Source organism: Acanthamoeba castellanii (assembly GCF_000313135.1).
Source record: "Acanthamoeba castellanii str. Neff unplaced genomic scaffold scf7180000084603, whole genome shotgun sequence".
NCBI classification, from domain to species: domain Eukaryota; phylum Discosea; order Longamoebia; family Acanthamoebidae; genus Acanthamoeba; species Acanthamoeba castellanii.
In genome coordinates, this window is record NW_004457654.1 from 573,455 (window position 1) to 598,350 (window position 24,896).

At 56.5% G+C, this 24,896-nt stretch overlaps 7 protein-coding genes across 7 annotated transcripts; 3 read left to right on the top strand and 4 right to left on the bottom strand.

Moving 5' to 3' along the window:
- Positions 1-134: 134 nt before the first annotated feature.
- Positions 135-1,750, top strand: ACA1_069850 (uncharacterized protein; the record flags this gene model as incomplete). The annotated part of the gene is made up of 7 exons (XM_004352876.1): positions 135-153; positions 357-472; positions 660-786; positions 887-975; positions 1,092-1,310; positions 1,402-1,536; positions 1,622-1,750. 7 exons carry the CDS (start codon positions 135-137, stop codon positions 1,748-1,750), a joined length of 834 nt encoding a protein of 277 aa, XP_004352928.1.
- Positions 1,751-1,953: 203 nt separating this feature from the next.
- ACA1_069860 (lipase) lies at positions 1,954-5,258 on the bottom strand (the record flags this gene model as incomplete). Its single annotated transcript, XM_004352877.1, has 9 exons — positions 1,954-2,173; positions 2,325-2,475; positions 2,569-2,812; positions 2,916-3,064; positions 3,156-3,270; positions 3,457-3,618; positions 3,715-4,358; positions 4,462-4,785; positions 4,886-5,258. The coding sequence occupies 9 exons, from the start codon at positions 5,256-5,258 to the stop codon at positions 1,954-1,956; spliced, it is 2,382 nt and encodes a 793-aa protein (XP_004352929.1).
- Positions 5,259-5,781: 523 nt separating this feature from the next.
- Positions 5,782-10,973, bottom strand: ACA1_069870 (PGAP1 family protein; the record flags this gene model as incomplete). Its single annotated transcript, XM_004352878.1, has 23 exons — positions 5,782-5,869; positions 5,930-5,989; positions 6,074-6,288; positions 6,404-6,571; positions 6,915-7,105; positions 7,197-7,329; positions 7,395-7,465; positions 7,541-7,700; positions 7,794-7,844; positions 8,014-8,057; positions 8,097-8,234; positions 8,366-8,489; positions 8,593-8,674; positions 8,745-8,857; positions 8,919-9,083; positions 9,226-9,345; positions 9,434-9,492; positions 9,634-9,707; positions 9,809-9,942; positions 10,018-10,137; positions 10,314-10,526; positions 10,794-10,831; positions 10,928-10,973. The coding sequence occupies 23 exons, from the start codon at positions 10,971-10,973 to the stop codon at positions 5,782-5,784; spliced, it is 2,607 nt and encodes an 868-aa protein (XP_004352930.1).
- Positions 10,974-11,268: 295 nt separating this feature from the next.
- Positions 11,269-12,616, bottom strand: ACA1_069880 (uncharacterized protein; the record flags this gene model as incomplete). Its single annotated transcript, XM_004352879.1, has 5 exons — positions 11,269-11,474; positions 11,574-12,086; positions 12,157-12,267; positions 12,373-12,435; positions 12,517-12,616. 5 exons carry the CDS (start codon positions 12,614-12,616, stop codon positions 11,269-11,271), a joined length of 993 nt encoding a protein of 330 aa, XP_004352931.1.
- Positions 12,617-12,980: 364 nt separating this feature from the next.
- Positions 12,981-21,220, bottom strand: ACA1_069890 (Ankyrin repeat and SPRY domain containing protein; the record flags this gene model as incomplete). Its single annotated transcript, XM_004352880.1, has 37 exons — positions 12,981-13,223; positions 13,334-13,446; positions 13,568-13,647; positions 13,763-13,840; positions 14,049-14,224; positions 14,308-14,460; positions 14,561-14,766; positions 14,861-14,959; positions 15,101-15,205; positions 15,310-15,408; positions 15,516-15,611; positions 15,692-15,823; positions 15,943-16,101; positions 16,246-16,311; positions 16,386-16,454; positions 16,567-16,626; positions 16,690-16,758; positions 16,885-17,003; positions 17,141-17,227; positions 17,331-17,421; positions 17,496-17,600; positions 17,743-17,811; positions 17,912-18,010; positions 18,113-18,211; positions 18,290-18,428; positions 18,560-18,708; positions 18,805-19,045; positions 19,122-19,300; positions 19,446-19,523; positions 19,612-19,696; positions 19,810-19,906; positions 20,040-20,125; positions 20,197-20,495; positions 20,585-20,689; positions 20,755-20,812; positions 20,921-21,040; positions 21,116-21,220. Coding segments are annotated over 37 exons (4,413 nt in total), but the record flags the coding sequence as incomplete, so codon positions are not given.
- A 575-nt stretch (positions 21,221-21,795) lies between these two features.
- Positions 21,796-23,035, top strand: ACA1_069900 (SCPlike extracellular subfamily protein; the record flags this gene model as incomplete). The annotated part of the gene is made up of 4 exons (XM_004352881.1): positions 21,796-21,997; positions 22,109-22,282; positions 22,361-22,504; positions 22,638-23,035. 4 exons carry the CDS (start codon positions 21,796-21,798, stop codon positions 23,033-23,035), a joined length of 918 nt encoding a protein of 305 aa, XP_004352933.1.
- A 216-nt stretch (positions 23,036-23,251) lies between these two features.
- ACA1_069910 (citrin, putative) lies at positions 23,252-24,882 on the top strand (the record flags this gene model as incomplete). Its single annotated transcript, XM_004352882.1, has 7 exons — positions 23,252-23,336; positions 23,546-23,748; positions 23,869-24,037; positions 24,149-24,246; positions 24,329-24,421; positions 24,528-24,737; positions 24,805-24,882. 7 exons carry the CDS (start codon positions 23,252-23,254, stop codon positions 24,880-24,882), a joined length of 936 nt encoding a protein of 311 aa, XP_004352934.1.
- Between the last annotated feature and the right edge of the window lie 14 nt (positions 24,883-24,896).

Here is a 24,896-nt window from a genome sequence, read left to right on the forward strand (position 1 = left end):
CAACAAAGAGCGTGGTGGTTGCACTGAAGGTTGTTACCGTCTTCTTGGCTCGCTACTTGATCCCCTGGTCTGCATCGGCATTCTATACTCTTTTGAAGTACGACAGCGCACCACAACCGAAAACACAAACAGATATGGAAGCTCCCAAGACAGGTTTGTAGCGGCCATTCTTTCATCTTTTTTTCTACGCGTAGAGCCATCCATCATCACCATCCATTCGCTCGCACCGCACCTGCGCCTTATACACTTGCGTTGGATCCACTCAAGCGTTTCCGTTCCTCATTTACAACGAATTTGTTGATTTTGTAGAATAATTATTATTTTACTCATGCTAAATTTCTGTGCCGATCGTTCAGAGGTGCCGGCTGGCGTGGTGGTGAACAAGGATGACACCGAATTCACTGAGGAGGAGAAGCAGCGCATTGAGCAGGCTCTCGCTGAGACCCAGCAGAAGAACCAGGTCTTCCTCGTGGTACGCATCTCCATTCCCCTACAAAATCCCGCTACTCGAATTTTTGCAATTTTAATATTTCAGAACTATTAAATTCCAAAAAATTCATATTCAAATTAATTCCGTTCAAAATGCATGCTATTTTTGTTCGTATTCCTTGCTTTTTCTTCTTGCTATTTTAAAAAACTAAAAATAATTTGCTCGGCAGACCGGAGAGAAGGGCACCACGAAGGCCTACGAGGCCGACGCCTACACTGACGGCGCCACCGTCTACTTCAAGGACTGCCACGACGGCACCTACACCATCACCGGTCCCTGCACCAAGGTGCTGGTCGGTAAGTCCACCCACCCGCTCCTGCGCGTGTCGTGCGGTGTCGTGTGTAGTGTCGTGCGGTGTTGTGTGTACTTACGATATGCCTGGAATGTGCACAATAGAGCGTTGCACCAACTTCAAGCTGCAGCTCGATGGACATATTAAGACCGAGACCCTCGAGATCTGGCGATGCGAGAACGCTCATCTCCAGGTACGTCCACGGCTACGCACCATCAGACCCGTAACCAAAACCCTCATCGCACGCACACACACACCACAAACACGCGCGCGCGCGCGCACACACACACACACACACACACACGACAGATCAACGTGCCGATCAAGACGCTGCAGGCCGATCTGAGCAAGAAGCTGTCGCTGGTCTACAAGAGCAAGGATATCTACGGCTCGCTCGTGTGGAGCGGCATCTACGACCTATCGCTCAAGGTCGGCGATGACGTCCACGAATCCGGCTATGAGCAGATGAAGGTCGAGTACCCCGACATCAACGACCAGTTCGACCAGTTCATCGTCCGCTACCTCAACGTACGCCTACATACCGCACATGCACGACCGCACGCGCACACGCACGACCGCACACGCACGAGCTGACACACGACTTCGGTTCGATCCACAGGGCACCCTGACGGCGGAGCAGATCGTGAGGCTCAAGAACGGATTCCCCACCACCGAGAGGGAGGCCAAGGAGTTCGACGAGAAGCAGAAGGCCAACGACGCTGCCATGGAGAACTACGTCCGAAATCTCGTCAAGGTACGACGCCCCTTACACGCAAGCAACGACACACGCAACGACACGACAGCGCTGATTACTGGCACTGCTTTTTTCTTCTTTATAGTTTGCGGCGCCCAAGCTCGGCATCAAGGATGACCGCAAGAGGCCCAAGGTTGGCAGGAACGAGCCGTGCCCGGCCTGCTCGAGCGGCAAGAAGTTCAAGGCCTGCTGCTGGAACAAGTACGAAAACTAAAAACTCTACTCCTCTTCCTACCTACCCTCTTCGTTCATCCATGTTCATCATCTTCTTCATCAACAACGTACCATAAAAGAAAAAGAGAGAACTAAAACTACATCATGATGCTCAAACTTGGGTTGGTAAGTTGTTGGTTGACGCATCGCATCACGTGTATTGTGTTTGTGTTGAGTTGAGGAAAGATGTTTAAATAGCTTGAATCATGGCGTGAGCGCCTTGATGAGATTGATGTAGTTGCTCATGGCGTGACCGGAGCCCTGGAGGAGAACGACGCTGCCCACGTGGTAGTAGCCAAAGTACTTGAGGAAGCCCCAGGCGCCCGTGGCCACGGGATCGTTCTGGTCCACGAAGCTGAGCATCGTCGCTCGGTCCTTGTCCAGCTGCTTCACCGAATCCGCATTCGCCGCCCAATCGAACGACCTACACGCACGCACCGCACAAGGTCAACACGTGATGTGTGCGGTGCGTGTGTGTCGTGTGTGTGTCGTGTGTGTGTCGTGTGTGTTGTGTGTGCGGTGCGTGCGGTGCGTGTGTGTCGTGTGTGCGGCGTGTGTGTTGTTTAGGGTGGTACCTGGGGCAAGCAAAGGTGAAGAGTTTGAGGCTGGTGGAGTTGAGCTTGTAGGGATCGAATCGCGTGTCGTGGAGAATCGATTCCGTCATCAGACAGGCCAGCGCCGCGCCCAAGCTGTGGCCCGTGATCGTGATCTTGCTGATCTTCTTATCTGTAGACAACAAGAAATAAAAACAATAATATCAATATGAATAAATAATTGCTCATAATAAATAATACACAACAAATAATTAATAATTGTTACCTTTAAGGTATTTGAGGAGGAGGTCGAGGAGCGGGTCCTTGACGGACTTCCAGCACTCGACCATCTTGAACTGGGCCTTGAGCTGCGGGGTGTCGACGAAGGACCCGAGGAAGAGGTCGGCGTCGTTCATGAAGTCGGCCAGCTCCCACGAGCCCTTGAACGCCACGTACGCGATCCCTCGCGTCTTGTCGAGCGACACAAAGCCCTGCGTGTCCGTCTTCGCGTTCTCAATGTTGTAAACCGGCTGCACGACAAAATAGTAAAAGAGGTAAGTTTCGCGCACACAGCGACACACACGCACACACGCACTCGCACGCACACGCACGACGCGCGCGGAAATGACGAACCTCGAGAGGCGGAGGAAGAGCGCAGGTGAGGGCGTCGTAGCACTTGTAGGCCGCGACTGCGAGCTGCGCGCACTCGAGGGACTCGTCCTTGTAGACCGCGGACATGTGCTCGGTCGCCGACACGTTCTGTCGCACCAGCTCCCGCCGCTCTGCGCAGCCAACCGCGCAATCAGCCATCGGACCATCGCCACAGCGTGACACGACACCGACGAGCGAGAGCAGAGTGTGCGCTGTGCGTACCCATGGACACGACGGAGCGGATGATGTTGGAGCTGTAGCCCAGGGCGTGGTACTGGTTGGCCTCCTCGTGCCAGCGCCACATCACCGCGTAGTACTTCTTGGACAGGCCCTTCTTCTGCTCGATCACACAAAAAAAGAGTGATGACGTGGTGAGGACAATGCGCGCCGTAATAATCAGGTTGCGATAGTGCGTGTGCGGTTGTGTGTGTGCGGTTGTGTGTGTGTGTGTGTGTGTGTGTGTGTGTGTGGTTGTGTGTGTGTGTGTGTTGGCATGAGTGCGCAGATTGCGGGGGTGAAGTACCTTGGCGACGGTGGTCATGACCTCGCTCCAGGAGTGGGCGCCCACGGGGTTGGTCCACGAGACGAGGGTGTTGATGGACACCTTGGCCACGGTGTCGTCGGTCTCGGCGTCCACGACACCGATCCAATCGTAGTACTCCGTCGCCGTAAGGTTCCACACAACCTACATACACGGAGAGCGCAGCGTAAGCCATGCGTGCGCGTGTCGTGTGTGTGTCGTGTGGTGTGTGTCGTGTGGTGTGTGTCGTGTGTGTGGTACCGAGGGCTGGATCGAGGAGGAGACTTCGACGAAGGAGAGCGACACGGTGGAGGTGGTGTCTTCGTTCACCGCCGGCTCTCCGATCTCCGGGGCGAGCACGACCCAGTCCTCCACGTCCACGTCGGCGGCGGCGGCATCGTCGTCGGCGAGCTGCGCGGCGGCCGCGGCCTCCAGCTGCGGCTCGACCGTGCTGGGGATGAGCACCGCCGTCCGCGCGTTCGCGCTCCGCTGCGAGGGCTTCTCCCTGATGGGCGTGGTCGTCTTCTCCTCGGTCATCACCGTCGTCACGCCCGACGTCGTCATCACCTTCTTCTCCTTCTTCTGCTTCTTGACGACGCTCTTCTTGGTCACCTTCTTCGTCTTCTTCGTCTTCGCCTTCTTGTTCTTCTTCTGCGCCAAGCATTCCACGGCGGCTTTCGACGTCGACTTCTTGTTGGTGGGCTTGACGATCTCGCGGCCGCGGTTGGAGGCGGTCAGGTGCGGCCGCAGCTTGGCCTGCTCGGCGGCCGGCAGCGCGGCCCACATCGAGGCAAAGGCGGCCTCGCGCTCCTCCGACGTCATGCCCTCGTAGTACTCGTCCTGCATCGTCGCCACGGCGTCCTCGCGGCGCGTCGCGCACAGGGTCCCAGGCTGGGCGACGGTCACTGTCGTGGCGGCGTGAAGCGATCAGCTAACGAAACGTGGTGGGGTGTGCGCCGTGTGTGTGTGTGGTGTGGTGTGGTGTGTGTGGTGTGTGGTGTGTGGTACCTGCGGCCTTGGGTGGAGTGAGTGGGATGGCGCTGGTGTTGAGCATGACGGAGACTTTCTCCACCTGCATGCTCCACGTCCTCTCGAGCGTGCCCGTCACGATGTTGACCACCTCGCTCTTGGCCAGCACCGCCACGTCGTCGTCGTCGCTCGGGAGGTCAGCATCGCCGGCAGCTGCGGGCGTCTCAACCGCATGTCCCTCGCCCGTCTTGACCTTTACCGCAGCCTTCTTCTTCGTCTTCGTTACCTTCAGGATCCGCGCCGCGAGACCCGCTCGCAGGCTGCCGCCCAGGTTCAGCTTCGCCGCCGGGAACTGTGCCGTGCCTGGATTCACCGAAATGCCACGTCAGCGTGACTCACGCTACACGACACACGCACGACACACACGATACGACACTACACGACACGCAAGCTGGCCTCGTACCCTGTGCTGAGTCGATGGGAAGGCGGCAGATGTCGTGCTTGTCGTGGTCGGTGGGCGCGTTCTTCTCGTTCTCGTCGCCGGGGTGGTGGCTGTGGAGGCTCACGTATAGGGTGGCGCCCTCGTCGTGGGCCTGCTTCCAGGCGTCGGCGCCGATCTTCCACTCGACGGCCAGGGTGGCCTCGGCCGAGGCCTGCGAGATGCCCACGTCGACGTAGCCCGGCACGCCGCGACGCTTCTTGATGTCGGCCGCGGGTGTAGGAGATGGGCTCAGCGGGTCGTTCTTGTGCAGCTTCAACTGGGTTGCGAGTCGCCCCCTCTGCCGTCCATCGAGGCATTCCCAGACAGTAAGCGCGGCGAGCGATTTGTCTCCCATTTCGGATGTGTTATGTGTTATGTGTAAAGAAGAGTGGAGAGGAAGGGGGCAAGAGGAGGGTGATAGATGATGTGCCGAATTGGCGTGTTTGTTGTGTTAGAGGGGTTTGCGAGAACAGGTGGGTTGTTGTTGTGGAATTGAGCGTTTATGGCGTGTGGCCTTTAAAAAGAAAGGAATCGAGAACGCGCAGTAGAAGAAGAGGGAGGGGGAAGATGCCACATCCCTTTCATCGACCAGCTCCTGGCCCGGAGGTCTCGATCTGCCGCCATTCGCCCATCTCTGCCCGTTCTAATCAAACGAAAATTTGGCGGCAAAGCCTTTTCGATTTTGATATCCAATTTCCCTGCATTTCCCCCGTGTTTTTCGATCAAAAACTCCGCCCACTAGCTCCGACCAACCATTTTAAAGTGAGGATCAGCCCTGTTACCACGAGTTGCGCGCTTGTGCCGGAAAGCTCTTAGAACTGCGCACAAGCTCTGCCTGAAGATCAGACACTTCGTGTTCGCAGTCTCCACCGTCAAGTCTACGCCAGGCCGTTGCGCTTCCGCCATCGATGGAAGGCGACGTAGACGAACAGGAACAGGGCGTAGCTCGAGTAGACGGTCGTGATCCTGCCCGTCGAGTGAGCAGAAGATGATGATGATAATAATGATAAAGAGGAATATACGCACTTGAACGGGGCGTGCATGCAAAAGAGGAGTATGTACACCAGGCACGCCACTGGAGCATAGCTGTTGCAACAAACGCACATCAGCAATTCCATACGCACACGCACACGCACACGCACACGCACACGCCACAGAGAAAGAGAGTACGTCATGAGGCGGTCCTTGGGCAGTGCCGCGTTGGTGATAGAAAGGGCGTGGCAGCCGAAGAGGAGCGGAGCGAGGGCAAAGGCGACGGCCGAGTCGAAGCGGAACTCGCGCGCCCACACGTCCAGCTTGAGCGGATTGTTGAGGCACACGAACGACTGCACGATCCGCAGCAGGAACAGCACCGCCCACGTTCGCCTGAAGTTCCACCCCGAAGTCTTCTGCCATCATCGCACGACACGACACACGCACCGCCGCACACGCGCACACGCGCACGCGCGCATGTGAGCGAATTCCGCACACGGGCACCCACACATCAGAGTCTTGGCGAACCTCTTGAGCGTGGTTGGGGCGATAGGCGGTGAGGATGACGACGAGCGGTATCCACGCGTAGAGGCTGTCGACGAGGCTGCACAGCGCCACCAGCAGGTAGAGGCCCAGACGGAAGCCGGCCGATCGCACGATCAATTTCCAAGCGTGGCCGGCCCGCTTGGCGGCGCGCTGGCCGAAGAGGGACAGAACGACGCCCACGACACACGCGCGACACGCACCGAGCCTTCTCCTGCCCACGTCATGCCACGTCATCAGGTGCTGGTGGCGAAAAAGAGCGGCGAGCCTAGCGCGTACAGTGCTGGAGTGCCCAGTGTGAGGCCGATTGCCTGGGCATAGCCCAAGCCAAGCACCACCATGCATGAAAGGAATGGAATGATCTGTACACCACGTATCGTGTGTGTCGTGTGTGTCGTGTGTGTCGTGTGTCGTGTGTGTCGTGTGTGTCGTGTGTGTCGTGTGTGTCGTGAGTAGTTAAACTAAAGTATGACAGCGACGATGATCTGAGGGCTACCACGAAGAGGTGAGAAGGAAGAGCAGCGTCGGGGTCGGTGGTGAGCGTCCACGAGAGTACGTCCTCGCCGGACTTGATGGACTGCAGCTGGAAGTAGGGGAACAGTCGGGCCAGGGCATAGACCGCCACGAAGAGCCAGCCGAAATGGGCCGCGAGCCGGTGGAGCGATGCTACCAATGGCGGGAACGATCCTGACACATTTAAGAGACACGCAACGTCACCACCGCACGCGCGCCACTGCGCGATCGCACAGAGGTCGGGAAAACGGGGGGGAGGGCGTACCGATGACACGCCAGCAATAGAATTGGTACGCGAGGGCCGCGAAGTACCAGGCAAAGGCCGAGGGAATGAGCAGCGCTACGTACATCGGCAGGAACACCGTCACGTAGCTCACATAATCGTTTTCCAACGACACCTACACACGCGCGCGTTCGTCACCCTGACCCTCGTGGAATGTGAAGCATGTCCCGATCTACGTACCTGGTATGAGAAGCGCGGGTCGGTGAGGAGCACCAAGTGGTGCCCTTTGCCGTTGCACTCGTCCGTGGCCGCTGAGGTATTCAGGAATGCAAGAAATTTAGTGAGCGAGCTTCGAATATTTGCCTCTTCCGAGTTCTTGGGGGTACCGGCGGGAATGGCGCGCGTGTGGAAGCGGATGGTCGCGCCGGCGGCGAGGAGCGGCACGAGTCCGGGCTCGGGCAGCACGTGTGTGGCCTCCTCCCACATGGTCAGTCGGCTATCATTGCGGCACTCGAAGAACTGGAACACTGTCGGCGGAAACAGGGGCTGAGGAAGTAGTGCGCCAGAGTGAGTCTAGTGTGTAATGCGCGTGCGTGGTATGTGGGTGATATGTGCGCGCGTTGTGGGGGGGGGGCGCACCTCAGCTCCGTCCGACATCGACTGCGGCGGGCTGAGGCGGACGTGCAGTTGCTGCGGCAGCCATGGACAGTCCAGCGGAATATGCCTGATCATACGATGCACTCTGCTATCCCTACATTCCTGGGCTGCGCGTGCGTGTTGTGCGGGTGGGGCGAGCTTAGTGCCATGACACACGCACAACACCCACAACTCGCACAACACGCGCGCGCAAAACACGCACCATGGCAGGCACGGCACGCACAGCACGCACCACACTGATCGAACCTGTGGCGTCGACAAGGCACGAAGGCGCAAAGGCGCTACGCAGGAAGAATTCGCGCAGGGTGGGGCGGGCTAGCTTGGTCGAGGCGGGGGCAGCGTTGAATATCTGCACCAGCGCCTTCGTTTGATCTCCTCCATCGCCTACGCTCGGGCTCACATCAATTCGTACTTCAGAATACTCTGCGTGTGTCGCGTGTCGCGTATCATTATGCCGTGTGTAGTGTGTGTGTCGTGTGTGCCGTGTGTGTCGTGTCGTGCCATAGCTTCGAGTTCAGACAGTGCCAAATGTAATTCTAAAGGGTTGAACGCACCTTCGAGCTGTTCGGGGCGGAGAAGGAGGACTTGAGTGGTGCGAGGGACCGCGCCAGGCATGTACCTCCGCTCGGCTGCCGTGTCCCGAACCAGGCTGGCCCAGTCCTGTCGATTCACGATTGCCTGCCGCTGGTTCGTCTGAAACGTCGTCAGTCATGGCCCGCAAGCAAGCAAGCAAGCCAACTCGCGGCGAGCGCCACACTGGGCGGCGCGCGCGGTGGCGTACCTCGTTGATGAGCCTGACCGTGAGCGCCGAGCTGGGCCAAGTGGTGGCGATGACCAGCATCGGGTGGCTGTGTTGCTCCTTCCTATGGCGATATATGCGTCCCCAACGCGTAAGCTCGGAATGATTTTTCACGTGTGTGTGCTCCCACGCACCATTTTCTGAGCAGAATGGAGTAGGTGTTGCCGGCGTCGCGGCCGCCCAACACCAAGAGAGGCAGGTGGGCCGCCATGGCTGGTCGTGCCTGCGAGGCATCGTCTTTCAAGCTCTGTAGCGATCATGCGTCAGTATTGTGTGCGTGTCGTGCGTGTCGTGCGGTGGTGTCTAACCTCCCCCAATGGCGAGACCTCCCTCGCTGTGTCGGGGGCATTGGGACGCAGGGCGAGTGCTTGTGGGACGTTGCTGGTGAAGTGCTTTCTGAACAGGGGTTCGATTGCAGCCTCTTCGCTGGACGTCATGATGTCGAATGCACACCGCGCTACGATGGTGAGGAGCTGCCCACATTACAGCCCCACGAGGCGGTAGCGTGCGTGCGTGCGTGCGTGCGTGCGTGCGTGCGTGCGTGCGTGCGTGCGTGCGTGCGTGCGTGAGAAAAGGAGACGGTGAGCGCATTGAAATCGGAGAGCTTGCGAGAACCTGTTCGCAACTGTAGAGGCCGTCGTGGTCCACAGACGCCCAGAGCCCCGGGATGGAGGACGTCAGCACGAACAGGCCGCTGGATTCGGGCACGACGGTAGCGAGCACGGACGCCTCGCCCTGTGCTCCACCCAGGGAAAGAAGAACTATCAGAACAGATAAAAGCACCAAAATAGTTCGCATTGTTTCGAGGTGGTGGGTCCTGTACCGCAATCATGGTGTCTCGCCACCCGCCAGAGATGGACAGCATTGGAACCGAATTGGCGGCTGGTGTGTGTGTGTGCGTGTGCGTGTGCGTGTGCGTGGTGTGTGTGTGTGTGTGGCGTCAAGTGAGTCAGCTGTTGATGCACAGGACACGATCTATTATAGAACACAGACACATGTTTTCAAAGGGTGGGTGAGCCTCACCTTCTTGCTGGGTGTCCAGGAAACTCTGCAGCTCCCAGTAAAAGTGGAACAGCGTGCGGTCGAATTGAAGCGACCTACAGACGATGCGAAGTCGATGAGTTAATAAACGGAGGACATGAAGGAGGCGGCACGAAGAAGCGAAGCACAAAGAAAGAAGCAAGAAGCAGAGGTGTACGTGAGACGATGGGGAGTGCCCAGGGTGATGAGAGCGGAAATGGAACCGGGCAGGAAGTTGCTCTGCATCATGGTGGCCCTGCCCACCAGTCCGCCCATGCTGTGCCCCACGACCAGGACCGAAGACACCGAGCCCTAGCGGGAGTAGAGAGAATCCAAAAGGTCAGCGTGACGCGCGCGCAGTGCGCAATCGACCTCCGACCGCCGTACCTGGAGGTAGTCCTGAAGAATGTGGCGAATGCATTGATTGACGAAGTGCGCCTGCTGGCCCAGCAGATCGCCCCTGCAGGCCATCTGCCGCCTGGCAAAGTCGATCGTGAACATCCGTACCTGCACATACATGTCAGATATCTGTATCGAATGTGTGTCGTGTGTGTCGTGTGTGTGTCGTGTGTGTGTCGTGTGTGTGTCGTGTGTGTGTCGTGTGTCGTGTGTGTGTCGTGTGTGTCGTGTGTGTCGTCATGTGTCGTCATGTGTCGTCATGTGCCGGAGATGTCGTGCCGGACCTTCGCGTGGTTCAACTCTTGAAACTCTTTCTGGTTGAACACGTGCGCGAGGTGGTTGCCCTGCTGCCACTCGCCGGCATGGCCGTGCACGAAGAGCACCGGGAACACTCCCTCGAGGTGCGGCTGGTCCAGCTCCTCCAGTCGCAGAAAGGCGATGAGCTGGTCCTCGCCCTTTCGTTCCCGTCGTACGATCGTGTCCTCGGCCCTGTAATTCTGGATTTAGCCAGCCGCACGCGACACACACGCACCGCACACGCACACGTACCACCGCACACGCACACGCACACGCACACGCACAACACGACACCTGGGAGCATGTGGGCCGCTGGTTGAGCCAAACAGGGGCACGGCAAAGAGAATGCCATTGGCGCGTGGCGAGCGGCAGGTGCTTGGCGGGACCGTCATGAAGTGGGCACACAGCGCGCACACAAAGACGAGCGCTGCGCCCGCTAGAGCTGCCGCCGTGGCCGCGCCGCGCACCCACCTCCAACCCCTGCTGCCCACCTGGGGAGCCTTGGCTGCTTCCACAAAATAATAAAATGATTGAGTAAATTATTTAAATAATTCATAATTACTAAAAATATAGAAATATATAAGCAAACAGTCTGGCGTACGGCGGGCGTGGGGCAGTAGCGCTGGTGGGGGTTGTGGGTGCAGCATGTGGCCTGTTGGACGAGAAATGTAGAGAGTCCAGGGTGCGGGGCAATGAAATGACCAGGCGGGCGCTGGCCAGGAGTTGGGGCGTTACAGGATTCGAGGAGACCAACTACTACGAGGCCGAGCTGCATGTGGTTTGGAGAGCGCGAGAGTGAAAACACGTCGGTTGTTCGACCGCGCAGGCTCAACATATGTTTGGTGAAAATTTCAAAGTTTCGAAAATAAATATGAAATTATTTCGGAACGCCTAGAGCGCGGCCACAGGACGGTACATGAATGAGGGTGGCCTGCATCGGGTTCACATGTGCTCCTCGCCGATGTCGATGGCCGAGGTCGAGGCGCGGAGCTTCTCTCGCTTGAGGTAGGCCACCAGCACCGCGGCGCCCACGAGGATGACCACGATGGCGGCAACGGGCAGGATGACCGAGAGCGACACGATCAGGGCCGTGTTGTCGCTCACGCTATCCTGCTCACCTCCCGAGGCACCAAGAAGCACTCCGACATCTGTGCTCGAGTGTAACAGAAATATATGTATATATATATAATTAAATCAGTCCGAGAAGCAGAGAATAAAGAAATAGAAGTGAAAGCCAGGAAACGCACCAGGGTCGTAGAGAAAGTAAGAGGTGAAGTGGTCGAATTGCATGAGGAGCTGGCCGCGATCGATGCGGTAGTCTACGCCGCCTTGGTCCAGCACCACACCGTCGATCTCCACGGCCTCCACCACCCGGATCTGGGTGATGGTGTCCGGATTCAACGGGTACTGCCCGAACAGCTTGAAGGTGGTGAGCCCGGCCTGCGGGCTGCTGTCGAAGCGCTCGCTACGGTTGTACTCGGGCGTGATGTCCATCCGCACCTCGAGCGCGTGGTCCTCCCGGCCCTCCCACGGCCAGTCGGTGACCTTGAGCGAGAACTTGGCCAGCGAGGGCGACACAGTGAACGGCAGCAGGCCCGGGCCGACCGACAGCAACGCGTCCTGGTCGAACACGAAGAACTGCAGCTCGACCGTGCCACTCAGCGTCAGGTTGCCCGCCCCGTTGGAAAACCCGAGCGACGCCGCATACACGAACGACCGCGTGGCGTTGTAGCGGGTGTCGTTCACCTCCTGCCAGCCACCTTAACATACCAACAACAACCACGTTAATGAGGCGGAAACTGATGTATGTAGGTCAGGGGCGACCCGTACCATTGACCAAGGTGGCGGAATGGAAGAAGGTCCCATCGGTTTGGCTGTACTCGGATAGGGAGTTGAGGCTGAGACTCACCTGCTCCTGGGGCCGAAGCGAGCCCTGGGTTCCTTTTGTGTTGGCAATAATCAGTTGTGGGTCGGCAGAATATGAGGGGGGGGAGCGAAAGAAAGAGCGAAGAATAACGAAGAGCGAAGGGCGAGGTGGTGGGCTACCTCGTGGGGTGAGGTCGACGCTGGGACTGCCAGGGGCGAACTCGACCTGGACTCCGGAGGTTGCTGTGGCGGACGCGAACGTACACAGCGGCCAATAAAGTTAGGTGACTTCAAGTTGGAGAAGAAAGACGAGAGGTTGTATACTGTTCGCTATGAGCTGGGCGTCGGTGCTGGTGGGTTGCCACCAGGCCAGGCAGCAACCAACGACCAAGAGGAAGGCGAGGTCGGCCCTCCGCTTGCACATTTTATAAAGCAAACTAAAATCACTTTGCAACTGGCAACTGGCCGACGCGGTAACTCCCTAAACCACCAACTGCCCTGATTGGAGGGGCTGCTAACGGACACCGAGAACAGGTTTAGGAAACTAAGTAATTTCCCCTTTTGTTGCAGCTTGCTGGTCTTTGATTTAAATTCCAATAATAAAATAAAATCAGCCACCAGGTACCTTGTGTCTGGGCACTGCACAGGATGGGCACATGGGTTTGTGAATAACCAGACAAGGAGACTGGCATGCCATTAGACTCCACCTATCTCTTGATGATTTGTTTCCCTACAAATCAATCTTACAAACTCAAACAGAGGGGAAATAGTGAAACCTGTTGCTGCAATCATGAGCGCTTGATGAACCGCAGCAGGCGCGACAGGATCGGCACCACAAATGAGGCCAAGTCCACGTCCTCCCACTCTTCCTCGTTTTCATCCATACCAGCCGTCGTTGAGGCGCGGGTCTCCGTCTGCGGGGGCTGGGTGGGCGCGGCCTGGGCGGCGTCCTCGTCGTCGGTGCCGATGTCGAAGAGGAACCTGGGCAGACACGTCTTGAGGAAGTACCACTTGTCCTTCCCCAGATTCTCCTATTATGGGAGGTTGGTATGCAACAACGTATGTTAGGAATGTAATAATACGTGATTGGAATGCCACAACATGTTGATTTCATCCAGAAAAAGGGGGTCAATGTTCGCACCTTGTCAAAGGCGTAGGCGATGATGGCGCTCTTCTCCTTGTCGGTGAGAGTCTCGTAGGTGTCGAGCTGTCGCACCACAATTTCGATCACCTCCAATGGCAGCGGGTCGTCATCTGTGAGGTTGGAGGTCTTGAGCAGGCATGACACACGCACATACGCACCACGCACGCACACACATGCACACGCGCACACGCACGACACGCAAGCGGGGCGTAGATGATCAGGCAGGAGTACCGAGCCAGAGGGTGATCGGGTGGGGCTGGAGCAGGATGCGCGCTGCCATGAGCATCTGGAATGCAGTTCTCATGATTTTCCTGCACAGAAGACATATTTTGATTAAAAACTATAAAAACGTAACATTTCCATCTTACATTTTTAGAATAAAACAAAATATAAATAAAAAGAGTGTGATAAAAGACGAGGGCGTACGCTCGGTAGGCTAAGTTTCGGGCGGTGGTCGCACAACCGAACGCCTTCAGTCTCTCGGTCTTGGGCTGCTCCTCAGGCCTTACGTGGACCGGCAGGGAGAAATGAAGATCAACAATCGAGAAGTTGCACCGCCTGCAGGGGAGAACACTGGTTAGTCCAATCTGAGCCGACCAACTCTCTCCTCTGGACACGCACACATGACGCGCACACGACACACACGACACACGACACACAAGAGAGAGAGAGAGAGAGCTAGGACACTGCATTGCATAGCGCTGAGGCGTACTCTATGCATTCGAAGAGGGTCATGAGGTCGTCTACGTCCAACGCGTTGTCGAGCAATTTGATCCGCGCCAGGTGCTGGTTGTACTCAAGCAGGTCCAGCAGGCGCGGCAAGATTGTATTGTCAAACCCGTTGTCGCTCAGATTGAGCGTGTGGATTGTCGTGTTCGTCTTGAGCGTCTGTATGTCGTGCGTGTCGTGCGTGTCCTCAGTAAAAATGGGCGCTCACGGGCGAGAATGCAAAGGATGCGATGTAGTAGTACCTCGAACAGAGGGTCGAAGAGGGCCTGGTTGAGGTTGGCCACCTTGCCCGCGAGGTCCAGACTGGACAGCTGCGAATAAACGTAGGCGCAGGCCTCCGGATTGCGCGAGGCCAACACGCCCAGAATTGAGTTGATCCCAGAGTTATCGCATTCCTGCATTCATCCACACCCATCAGCCTCCACACACACACAACACACAACACACACACACACACACACACAACACAACACACACGGGAAGGCAGGAGCAAACCTCGAGTTTGCCGCCCTGCTCGACGAGGTAGCGGATCCAGTTGAGGTGGCCGTTGAAGCAGGCAAAGTGGAGGCAGGTCTTGCCGGTGTCGTCCTTGACGTGGATGTCGGCCCCGTGCTCCACCAACGCGCGGCCTGTCTCCAAGCTGTCGACAACAAAGAACAGCGCCGTCTTTCCGTTCTTTTCCCTTCGCCTCACATCGGCGCCTGGTAGGCAGAACCAATTCCGTGCCCGAGTGTGAGCAGTCGTGTGTGTCGTGTGTGTCGTGTCGCGTGTGCCGTGCCATGCGGAAGAGGGTACCGTTGGCCAGTAGGTAGGAGACAATATCGGACTTTTGCGCGTCGACGGCATAAATCAGCGTGCTAGTGGCCGACTTGCTCACGTCGTCCACCAGCGCTCCTGGTATGGCCCCCAAAACAAAACAAAACAAAACAAACAAACCAAAACAAAACAAAAGAGTTCGTCGACGTGAGCAGGGACAAGGCTGCGTCTTCGACGCACCACCAGCTCACCGCCTGCCTGGGAGGGAGTGGTGCTTACCGTGTTCGTGGAGGAACCGGACCAACTCGAGGTTGCCCTTGCCTTTGCACGCCAGCATGATGGCGGTCATCCCCTGGTTGTTGTAATCGTCCGCCGACGCCAGCCCTGCGAATTAACACGACGCACGGCGCATGCGCGACCAACGGGATGCGAGGTAAGTGTTAAGTGAGTTAAGTTGGTGACTCTCTTGCTTGATGATGGGCCGTTACCGTTTGAGACGAGGTACTTGACGATGGCGGTCTTGCCCGAGAAGCAGGCGTTGAGCACAACCGAATTGTTGTCCTTGTCCCTCAGGTTCAGCCGCGCGCCTGTCACCGGTGGCGGTGTCAGCAAGTGGGCGTGCGACACACACAGACACGCACACGCACACGGACACGGACACGCACACGCACACACGGCGGACGAGTGGAGTTACCGTTGACAACGAGCAGCTCGACCACTCGCAAGCTGTTCGTTGCGGCGTAGAAGACGGCCGTCATCGATGACTTGTCCTTGGCGTTCACGTCCACACCTAAGAATCATAACATTGATGTTAATAATTAATTATGTTTATATTTCGAATTATATGAAAACTGTGGTCACGATTCGTACCCTTAGCGATGAGGTGTCTGATCATCTTGGAGTGGCCGCCAGACGCGGCGTACATGAAAATCGTACGCTCGTTCTCGTCCTTTTCGTCGAGCGAAGCGCCCCTGCTCAGCAGGTACTCCAACAGGTCGATATCTAATCGGCACGCACACACCACAAGAGCAATCCAACCCAATCAAAAACTATACGCCGCACATGACGCACACGCACACAACACGGCACACACGGCACACACGGCACACAACACACGGTACCTCCGTTGGTGGCGGCGAACATGAGCGCAGTCTGGCCGGCGTTGTTGGTTTCATGGATGGACGCGTAGTCGTTGTCGAGTAGGTACTTGACCACCTCGGCCTGCTCGGTGATCAGGAAAGGCGTGTACCCCAGGTTGTCCTTCACCGACGCTCTCGCTCCTGCGCAGGCCCCTTGCGTAAGCACACACACACGACACAACACGACACGCACCACACACACACGACACGACACGACACGCACGACACGCACGCGACACACACCACACATTGCACAAGCAACACGCACACACGACACAAGCGTACCAAGGGAGAGAAGGCGCTTGACTCGCTCGACGCTGTGAAGAGCCGCATAGAAGATCGGCGTCTTTCCTGGTGTTGTTTTCCGTTCAGTGTGGATTGCTCAGCTGCCGCTTCCTCCAGAGAGGGCACGTGAAGGTACGTACCCTCTTCGTCCTTCTCCTCGATGCTGAAGCCGCGGCCCAACAGCCACTCGACCGTCTCCTGTTTTCCGCCTTTTTCGTTTTCGTTTTCGTTTTCGTTTTCGTTTGCGTTTGCGTTTAGGTTTGTTTTTTGCGAGGTTAGAAAGCGAAAGCGGCTACAGCAGCGACAACAACGACAGCGAACCTCGGAGGGCGATCATGAAGCATGACGTGTTGAGCTTGTCGACCTGGTCAAGCGACGCGCCTATAGCACACAAGCGATCAGTACTGATCGCATTATTGGCTCACTTCAAATTTATATCCGCACCTTGCGAGGCGAGGAATTCGACGACCTCCAGGGACGCGCTCTTGCACGCCACCAGCAGCGGGGTCATTCCTGGCAATTGGCTGGGTCAGCACCAGGTCTGAATTGTTGTTTGATTGTTGTTTGGATGTTGTTTGATTGTTGTTTGATTGTTGTTTGGATGTTGGGTTGATGGTGGTCAGGAAGGTGGTTTTGTACCGTCCTTGTTGGGGTCGTTGATCGAGAGCTTGAGCCCCTTGAACTGGGGCGAGAGGAGATGCTGCAGCAGCTCAAGGTTGTCGGTGAGCGCCGCGTAGATCAAAATATTGTCTCCCGACCTGCCCCATTCACAGACAGCCTCAACACCAGTTCTTGCCTCTGCGAGTGCGGTGGTGCGTGTGTGTGCGTGTGCGTGTGTGTGCGTGTGTCGTGTGTGTGTGTGTGTGTGTGTGGTGTGTGCGGTGTGCGTGCGTACTTGGTGATCAGGTTCACGTCGGCACCCCGAGAAATGAGATAGTGAGCAATCGTTGTGGCCTTGCGCAACACGGCAAAGTGCAGCGGGCTCCAGCCTAAGTTTGGAGAGGAACGCCAGCGATGAGTTTGCGCGTTCACACCACACAACGCCACTCCGATCTAGATGTTGGGTTGGGTGCATTCTGGTCTACGTGCCTTCTGAATTGGCCGCGTTGACGGGCATGCCCTTGGTCTCCACCAGCCATTTGACCACATCGAGCCGGTCGTCAGACCCAATCGCAGCTGCGCAAGGGGCGGATTGGTACTCTATCTCGATACATACATGACAGGCCCCAAAGAGAGGGGGCTGCGCGTACAGAGGAGGTGATTGCCAGTATTGTCGACATTGTCCAGCGAGACGCCCTTTGACTCGAGGTAGGTAAGAGTTTCGATGCTCGGCTCTAAAGAGTCCTCCTTCTTGCCTGCTCCCACAGTGAATATAATATATATAAAAATATATATATTACAAAAATTAGGCAATTAACGTATGTTGGCATAATATTATTATAAATTATATATACTAATTTATATAATGTAGTAAAACAAAAAGTGGAGGGGAGTTACCGCCGTAGAAGCCCAGCAGGAACATCACATTCTCTCCGTCGGAGCTCAGCTCGTTGGGCTGGGCGTAGCCTGCGCGCAGCGTTGAATGTACATTCAATGGCCAAACGATCAGCCTGCGTAGTTGCAGAGGCAAGTAGGCGATCAAGGAATAGGCCGGTACAACGCGTACCGTTCTCCAGGAAGTAGCGGATTGCCTCGAGGTTGACCTGCGTTGCTGCGAAGTGCATCGGCGAGTAGTTGTGCTGGCCGCGCACGTCCGTTTTCGCTCCTGCACACCATTTTGAAAGCCAATGATTTATAAATAAAATAAACTAAAAATCAATGCGCCAATTCGTCGGATGACCAGAAGAGGAGTCGTATGATGCCGCACCCTTGGAGATGAGGTACTTGATGAACGGTAGCTCGCTGTGCTTGCAGGCGTGGATCAGTGGCGTGTTTCCCTCATCGTCCGCCTCGTTGACCGAAAATCCTGAGTGTGGAGTGGTCGTCAGGTGTGAATGCCGGGACTGAGGCGCGACATATTGGCACGTTGTGGGCTAGGGGCTACCCTGCTCTTCGATGAGCCATTCGGCGACCTGCTTGTTGCTGCCCCTGATGGCAAAGGTGAGCGCGGTCATGCCCCGTATGGCCTTGTCGCGAATATTGGCTCCCTGCGAGATCAGATATTTGACGCCACTCACCGAACACTGCACACAACAAAGGACCATAATGGTTGAGAAATTACTTACATAAAATAGAACAAACGATTTATATGAGAAGAGGTACTTTCAATGATTTTTAAATAATTTAAATAATTTTGAAATAAATGAAGGCGCACCCCGTCACAGGCCCAGAGGACGGGCGTGATGTCGGCTGTGGTGCGGTCGTCGACCAGGCAGCAGCCCTTGTCGAGCAGGAATTGCATCACCTCCACCTTACCGCTGTAGGCCGCCGTGTGCAGCAGCGAGTGGTCATTCGAGTCTCGCACTATTGATTGGGCGTCGATAAGCAATGATCAGATCGATCCGATTGCTCGTGCGTGTGCGTGTGTGCGTGTGTCTCGTGTGGACGGGGTAAACGCACCGGAGGGGTCGATGCCGTGCTTCTCGATGAGGTGGCGCAGCACGTCGACGTAGCCCTGTCGCGCTGCGTAGAACAGCGGCGAGAGGATGCTCGAAGACCGCTCGGCGAAATCGGGGTCCTCCGCCATGAGCAGGTCGATCAGCTCCAGGTTGCCGCTGGTCACGGCGTAGTTGGTCACCAGGAAGTCCTTGTCGTCGACCTCGGTCAATGAGGCATTGGTGCGCTTGAGCAAGAATCGCGCCTATAGGGGAGGCCAATGCCGCGTGTGAGCCCCCGGATGACCACCAGAAAGGCGAGGAGGAGTGGAGGCGGCGCACCACTTCGGTCTGGCCCGCGGCGCAGGCGTGCATGAGCGCCGTCTTCTTGTGGAAGTCCACCTGCAGCTGCTCGTACTTGACCTTGCCCGTGGCCGAGCCGACTTTGTCAGCGACGTCGCTGTCGTCGTCGGTCAGCGCAGGGTCGTACGAGAGCAGGAGCTTCAGGCTCTCCAGCCGGCCTAGACGTGTGAGTGTGCGTGTGCGTGTGCGTGTGCGTGTGCGTGTGCGTGTGCGTGTGCGTGTGCGTGTGCGTGTGCGTGGGGAGATATGGGTCAGGTGTGTGACGACCCAGGACAAAGATGCCTGCGGAGGCGATGATCGCACCGTGGCGGCAAGCCACAAGAGCGGGGGTGCAGCCCTCGGGATTTTGAACCAGCAGCAATCGTTTCAGATCATAGGCGTCTGTGAGAAGGCAAGTGTGTATGTCAATTACGGCCAATTTCAAACCAAAAACAGTAAAAATAAATAAATAACAGAGCCCAAAGCGTACTTTGCTTGTGAGGGTCAAGCAGGGCCTTCAGCAGGTCTGTGTAGCCCAACTGCGCCGCCCAGTGAAGCGGAGACCCGACCTCCACCTTCGCTCACCAATGAGGATGACGAGACGAGCGAAGATTAGAAATGAAATAAAATCAAAACAATACAAAAACATAACAAATGAATGTCGAGAATGTCGAGAGGTTTATGATACCTTGAGGCCGAGCAAGGCGGGGTGGAGCTCCTGCACGGCAGCGAGCGTGTCCGGCGACAGGGCAGCCACCGGGAGGTAGCCCTCCGGCAAAGGGTACCTGGAATGAGAGAACACCACACACGCACCAGGTTTGTTAAAAATGAAGGAATGGGCGACGGTGATGTAATAGCAGCGACGAAATGACACGAGGAAGCCAAGCGAGCGGGCGGGCGGGCGGGCGGGTACAGTACCGGAAGGGCGAATATCCAAAATTGGCGGTCACCTGCTGCATGCGCTCGGCCGACAGTGCGGGATAGAGCGTGTTGTCCTCCGGCACCTGCATGTGCACGCAGCCACGAATTGAAATAGAGCCCAGAGTTGTCGACATGATTGGGAGGGGGCTGTTACTTCGAGAGAGGTCTGCGAGGAGATGCCCACGTCCTGTCCGTTGACCAGCACGCTAAAGTCGCAGAGAACGAACCGCGGCTCCCGCTTGATCTCGGCCTCGCTGGTGCTCTGGGCGCCAATGTTGTCCGCCGCGGGGTCGCTCGGGGCCTCGCTCAAGAAGGTGACACAAAAGGTGAGTACGTCCCCATCACACCACGTCGCCGCGACGTCGTCCAGAATGGCTGCCGCCCCGCCCTTGGCGTTCCAGATCGACTTGCGGCAGCCGTCCCACGCCCACGCGTGGGCATCATCGCCCACTCCTGGCAATTCACACGACACACGCCCAGCGAGACGCACACGACAGGTGAGTCACATGGCAAACAGTCAGAGGCAAGGAGTGCAGTGGTACCTTGAGTGCCGGCAAATTGAGCGTTCTTGGTCGCCCAACCGATTTGCATGATGCTCGACGATTGGATCTCGACCTCGTACGCGTACGACCGTGGCCACTCCGAGCCTGCGTGACCGAGTTGCCGTCAATTTGATTACAATCGAAACAGTAAATCAGACTGGTGGACATACCAGCGATGGGAGGACCGTGCGTCGCTCGCACCGATGTCCACGATCCGCCGTTCATGACCTGTGGCAATCAATCACATTTAAATGAATGACGTCAGTTTATTTTAAAATAAAAGTTGCGATCAATACAAAAAATATGGCCCAATGGACCAAAGGAGTGTGAATGTACCCTCATGCGATCGGCCGAGAGGACAGCGCTGGGCGACGGATGGACATCGGCAAAGTTGTACTCAACGAGAGGGAGCCGGGCCTTGACGTCGCTTGGCCCATCAGTCCACTGCCCAATGGCCTGCACCACACGTGAAAAAGGGCGTTAAATGGCCGAGGCAACGACGTTCAATGGAAGGAAAGGGAGGGCTCAAACCTGGACAACGAGTGTAGAGGGCGTGTGCGATCGTAGCAGCTCCAGAGACTCCGGACTGTTGGCGGCGACGGCATAGTGCCACGCCGTGTGACCGTACCTGTCCTGCCCTGGGTTTTCGAAGAGAAAAAAAGGAATGATAACATAAATTATAAATAATAAATGAATATAAACCAGATTCTCCCAAATCATTTATAGTGCTAGTTTTGTAAATAAATTAAAAAAGAGTAAATTAGATCGAAAACGTAGCGCGACGTACGGAGCGGGTCATGTCCAGAAGCCAAGAGGGTAGCCACGGCAGCGGAGTCGCCCTCACGACACGCTCGGTGCAGCTCTGTCCGCCCAGCTTGGTCCATTGAATTGCAATGATTGATTGAAGTTCGATACTGCCCAGGCAGAACACAAAACTAAACTGCAACCATTCCAAGTATTTCGAGCGGAGGGAAGAAACATCATAGAAAATAATTTCTCTTGATTTTCTTTGGCTAACTGTCGTCGTGCTACCAATGAGAATTGATGATACCTCGTTTTCCGTCCGATTGGGTGACGTTTCATCACGCTCCATTTATTACTGCCTATTGGCCACGGTGATCGCCTGGCGATGCCTTTTATTCGGTCGCCTCCCTGAGGATCTTCTTATCCCAGCACAAACATCACACCCGAACGTTCCTCTGCCTCCAGCCATGGTCGCCACCTCCTCCTCCTCGACAAGCATCGTCCTCCTTCTCGCCGTTGTGCTCGCGACTTCTTTCCTGTGCTCCTACGGCGCCCACGCACTCACCTCCGCCCAGCGGGACGCCGTCCTGAAGGCCCACAACGACTTCCGCGCCCTCAAGGGCCTCAGGTCCCTCACCTACAACCTCGACGCCGAGACCTTTGCCCAAGGTAAGCCCTGACCGACTTCCGTCCTACACGATAATTTTTTATCTTGTCTTGCCAATGACGTGCGCGGCGTGCCGTTTCGTGCTGACCCGATTTCATTGCACGCAACCCCAGGCTACGTGGACACGGGCGAGTGCACCCTGGACCACTCGGGCAGCGGCACCTATGGCGAGAACCTCTACTGGAGCTCGGGTAGTGGCACCACCACCCTGGTGCCGGCCGTCAACTCCTGGTACTCGGAGGAGCCCTACTGGTCGTGCCAAAACAACAACTGCCAGTCCAACAAAAGTACAAACCCTCCATCATCTTCATCATTTTCATCTCCATCTTTGCTTTGTCTTCCGTGGTTGATTTGTTGGTATGTAGTGTGCGGCCACTACACGCAGGTGATGTGGAATAACACCCAGTCCGTGGGTTGCGGCCTCCGTACCACGTGCACGGGCACCTACGCCACCATGATCTCCTGCAACTACTACCCTCCGGGCAACTACGGCCAGCGACCCTTCCCCCGTACTCACCCCAACCGCAATCATTAATTCCCCGATATACAGATATTTATTTTATCAATTTTATTTTATTTTATCAATATCCATGATATCGAAATGAACAGTTTATATATTAATATGATATATAATATACACAGTGACGATCTGTCCCGGCTACCCCTACTTCAAGAACGACAAGTTCGTGCTCACCGTCACGCTCAACACGACTGCGAGCTCCTACTCGGCAGCCAGCTTCAAGACCGCGCTCAATAACGCGCTCAAGCTGGGGGACACCGATCGGGTCTACATCATGTCCACGAGCCCGGCCGGCTCTGGCCTGCTCGACGTGGAGTTCTACATCGTCACCGTGGGCAGCTCGTCGGGCTCGACCGTCGCTAACAGCCTCGTGACTCGGGTGCACAACAAGGACTCGTCGCTGGCCGCCGCCGGTCTCCACGCCACCCAGGCCAGCTACTCCACCGGTAGCTCGGGCGCGTCGCTCGCCTCCTGGGTCGACCTCTTTCTAGGCCAGACCACCCAGATGTGTACTCTTTAAAAAGAGTCCGTGATATTTCTTGATTGCCCAATGTACCACTATTACACTACTTGTCCAAGATGTAAAGGCCTGGTATTACTTTCGGGTTGTTGTTGAAGCTGTTGGTGTCTGCTCCGATGGTCAAAGGCGAACGTAGAATTACATAGTTTATTTTGTCGACAAATTGATAAATAGAACGGCAACGAAGGAAGAAGACAAGATTAGCTGAGCAGCCAAATGTCAAAGCCAACAGAGCAGAAGGCGCCTCACAAGCAGCAGCGCGTGCCCCTCCCGGCCAAGCTCGTTGTCGGGGCCATTGCTGGTACTGTCCCCCCCAATCTGCCGTGAATCATTCATTCAATTCATTATCCAAATATTCTTTCTATACCATCTGTTCCCTTGTTCATATTCGTTGCACACACGCATATATTTACTCTATGTTCCTTCTTTGATTTGTTTTTATTTATTTTTTTAAAACAAGAAAACAGTTCTGACCTTCTACGTCGTTGTTGGCACACACGCGTTGGCCAGGCGTTATCGGCACGACGTGCATTTTTCCGATCGACATGGTCAAGACGCGCCTCCAGAACCAGAAGGTGGGACCCAGCGGCGAGCGCCTCTACAAGGGCGCCCTCGACTGCTTCCGTCAGATCGTCTCCAAGGAGGGCACGCGCGGTCTCTACCGAGGCCTCGGCCCCAACCTCATCGGCGTCACCCCCGAAAAGGCCCTCAAGGTACCTTGCGCACACATCGCCACACACACACTACCGCACGACACGCACGAACGCACGACACACACACACACACAACACGCTGACGACAAGCTCACGCGGGCGGTGGTGCGCGGAGGACAGCTGGCGGTGAACGAGCGGCTGCGCGAGGCGTTGGAGGAGGAGGACGGGAGCATCACGCTACCCCACGAGATCATGGCCGGCGGAGGCGCCGGCTTCTGCCAGGTCATCGCCACCAACCCGATGGAGATCGGTATGTCCACCGACCTCGGCCCGACCCCTCTCACCCCGGGTGCCGCACTCACGCGTTTGTGCGTCGTGTGTCGTGTGTGTCGGTGTCGTGTGTGTGTCGTGTGTGTGTCGTGTGTGTCGTGTGTGTGTCGTGTGTGTCGTGCATGTGCAGTGAAAATTAGGATGCAGGTGCAGGGCACGCTGCCGCCGGAGAACCGCAAGCCCGCCGCGCAGATCGTGAAGGAGCTGGGCATCCGCGGCCTTTACAAGGTACGTCATGTCATGTCAACACACGGAGGCGTTGCAGGACCACCCCACTCATGCATCGCCGCACGCAACGCAACGCCTACAGGGCACGCCCGTGACGCTGCTCAGGGACGTGCCGTTCTCGTTCATCTTCTTCCCGGCCTACGCCAACCTCAAGGCCATCTTCTCCGACGCCGACGTAAGCAACACACATCATTCGGCACACGCGACACGCACGACACGCACGACACGCACGATACATTTGAATGCGTGCGAATGATGGTCGTGTCCCCCCTCCTCTTTAGGGCAACATCGGGCTGGTGCGGCTGTTTTTGTCGGGCGCGTTTGCCGGTGCAACGGCGGCAGGCCTGGTGACGCCGGCGGACGTGGTCAAGACGCGCGTGCAGGTCGAGAACTCGCGATACACGTCCATCCCCCAGTGCGCCGCCACCGTGCTCCGGGAGGAGGGCATTGCGGCCTTCTGGAAGGGCGTCGTGCCCCGTATGGCCGTCCAGGTACCCACCACCACCCACCAAGCTTGAAGTTGTAGGCCTGATACAATGTCCATCACACATCATCCAGGCACCCATGTTCGGTATCGCTCTGATGGCGTTCGAGCTGCAGAAGAAGTTCATTCTGGCCCACCAGAACCCGCAGTAAAAAAGTGTTCCAAC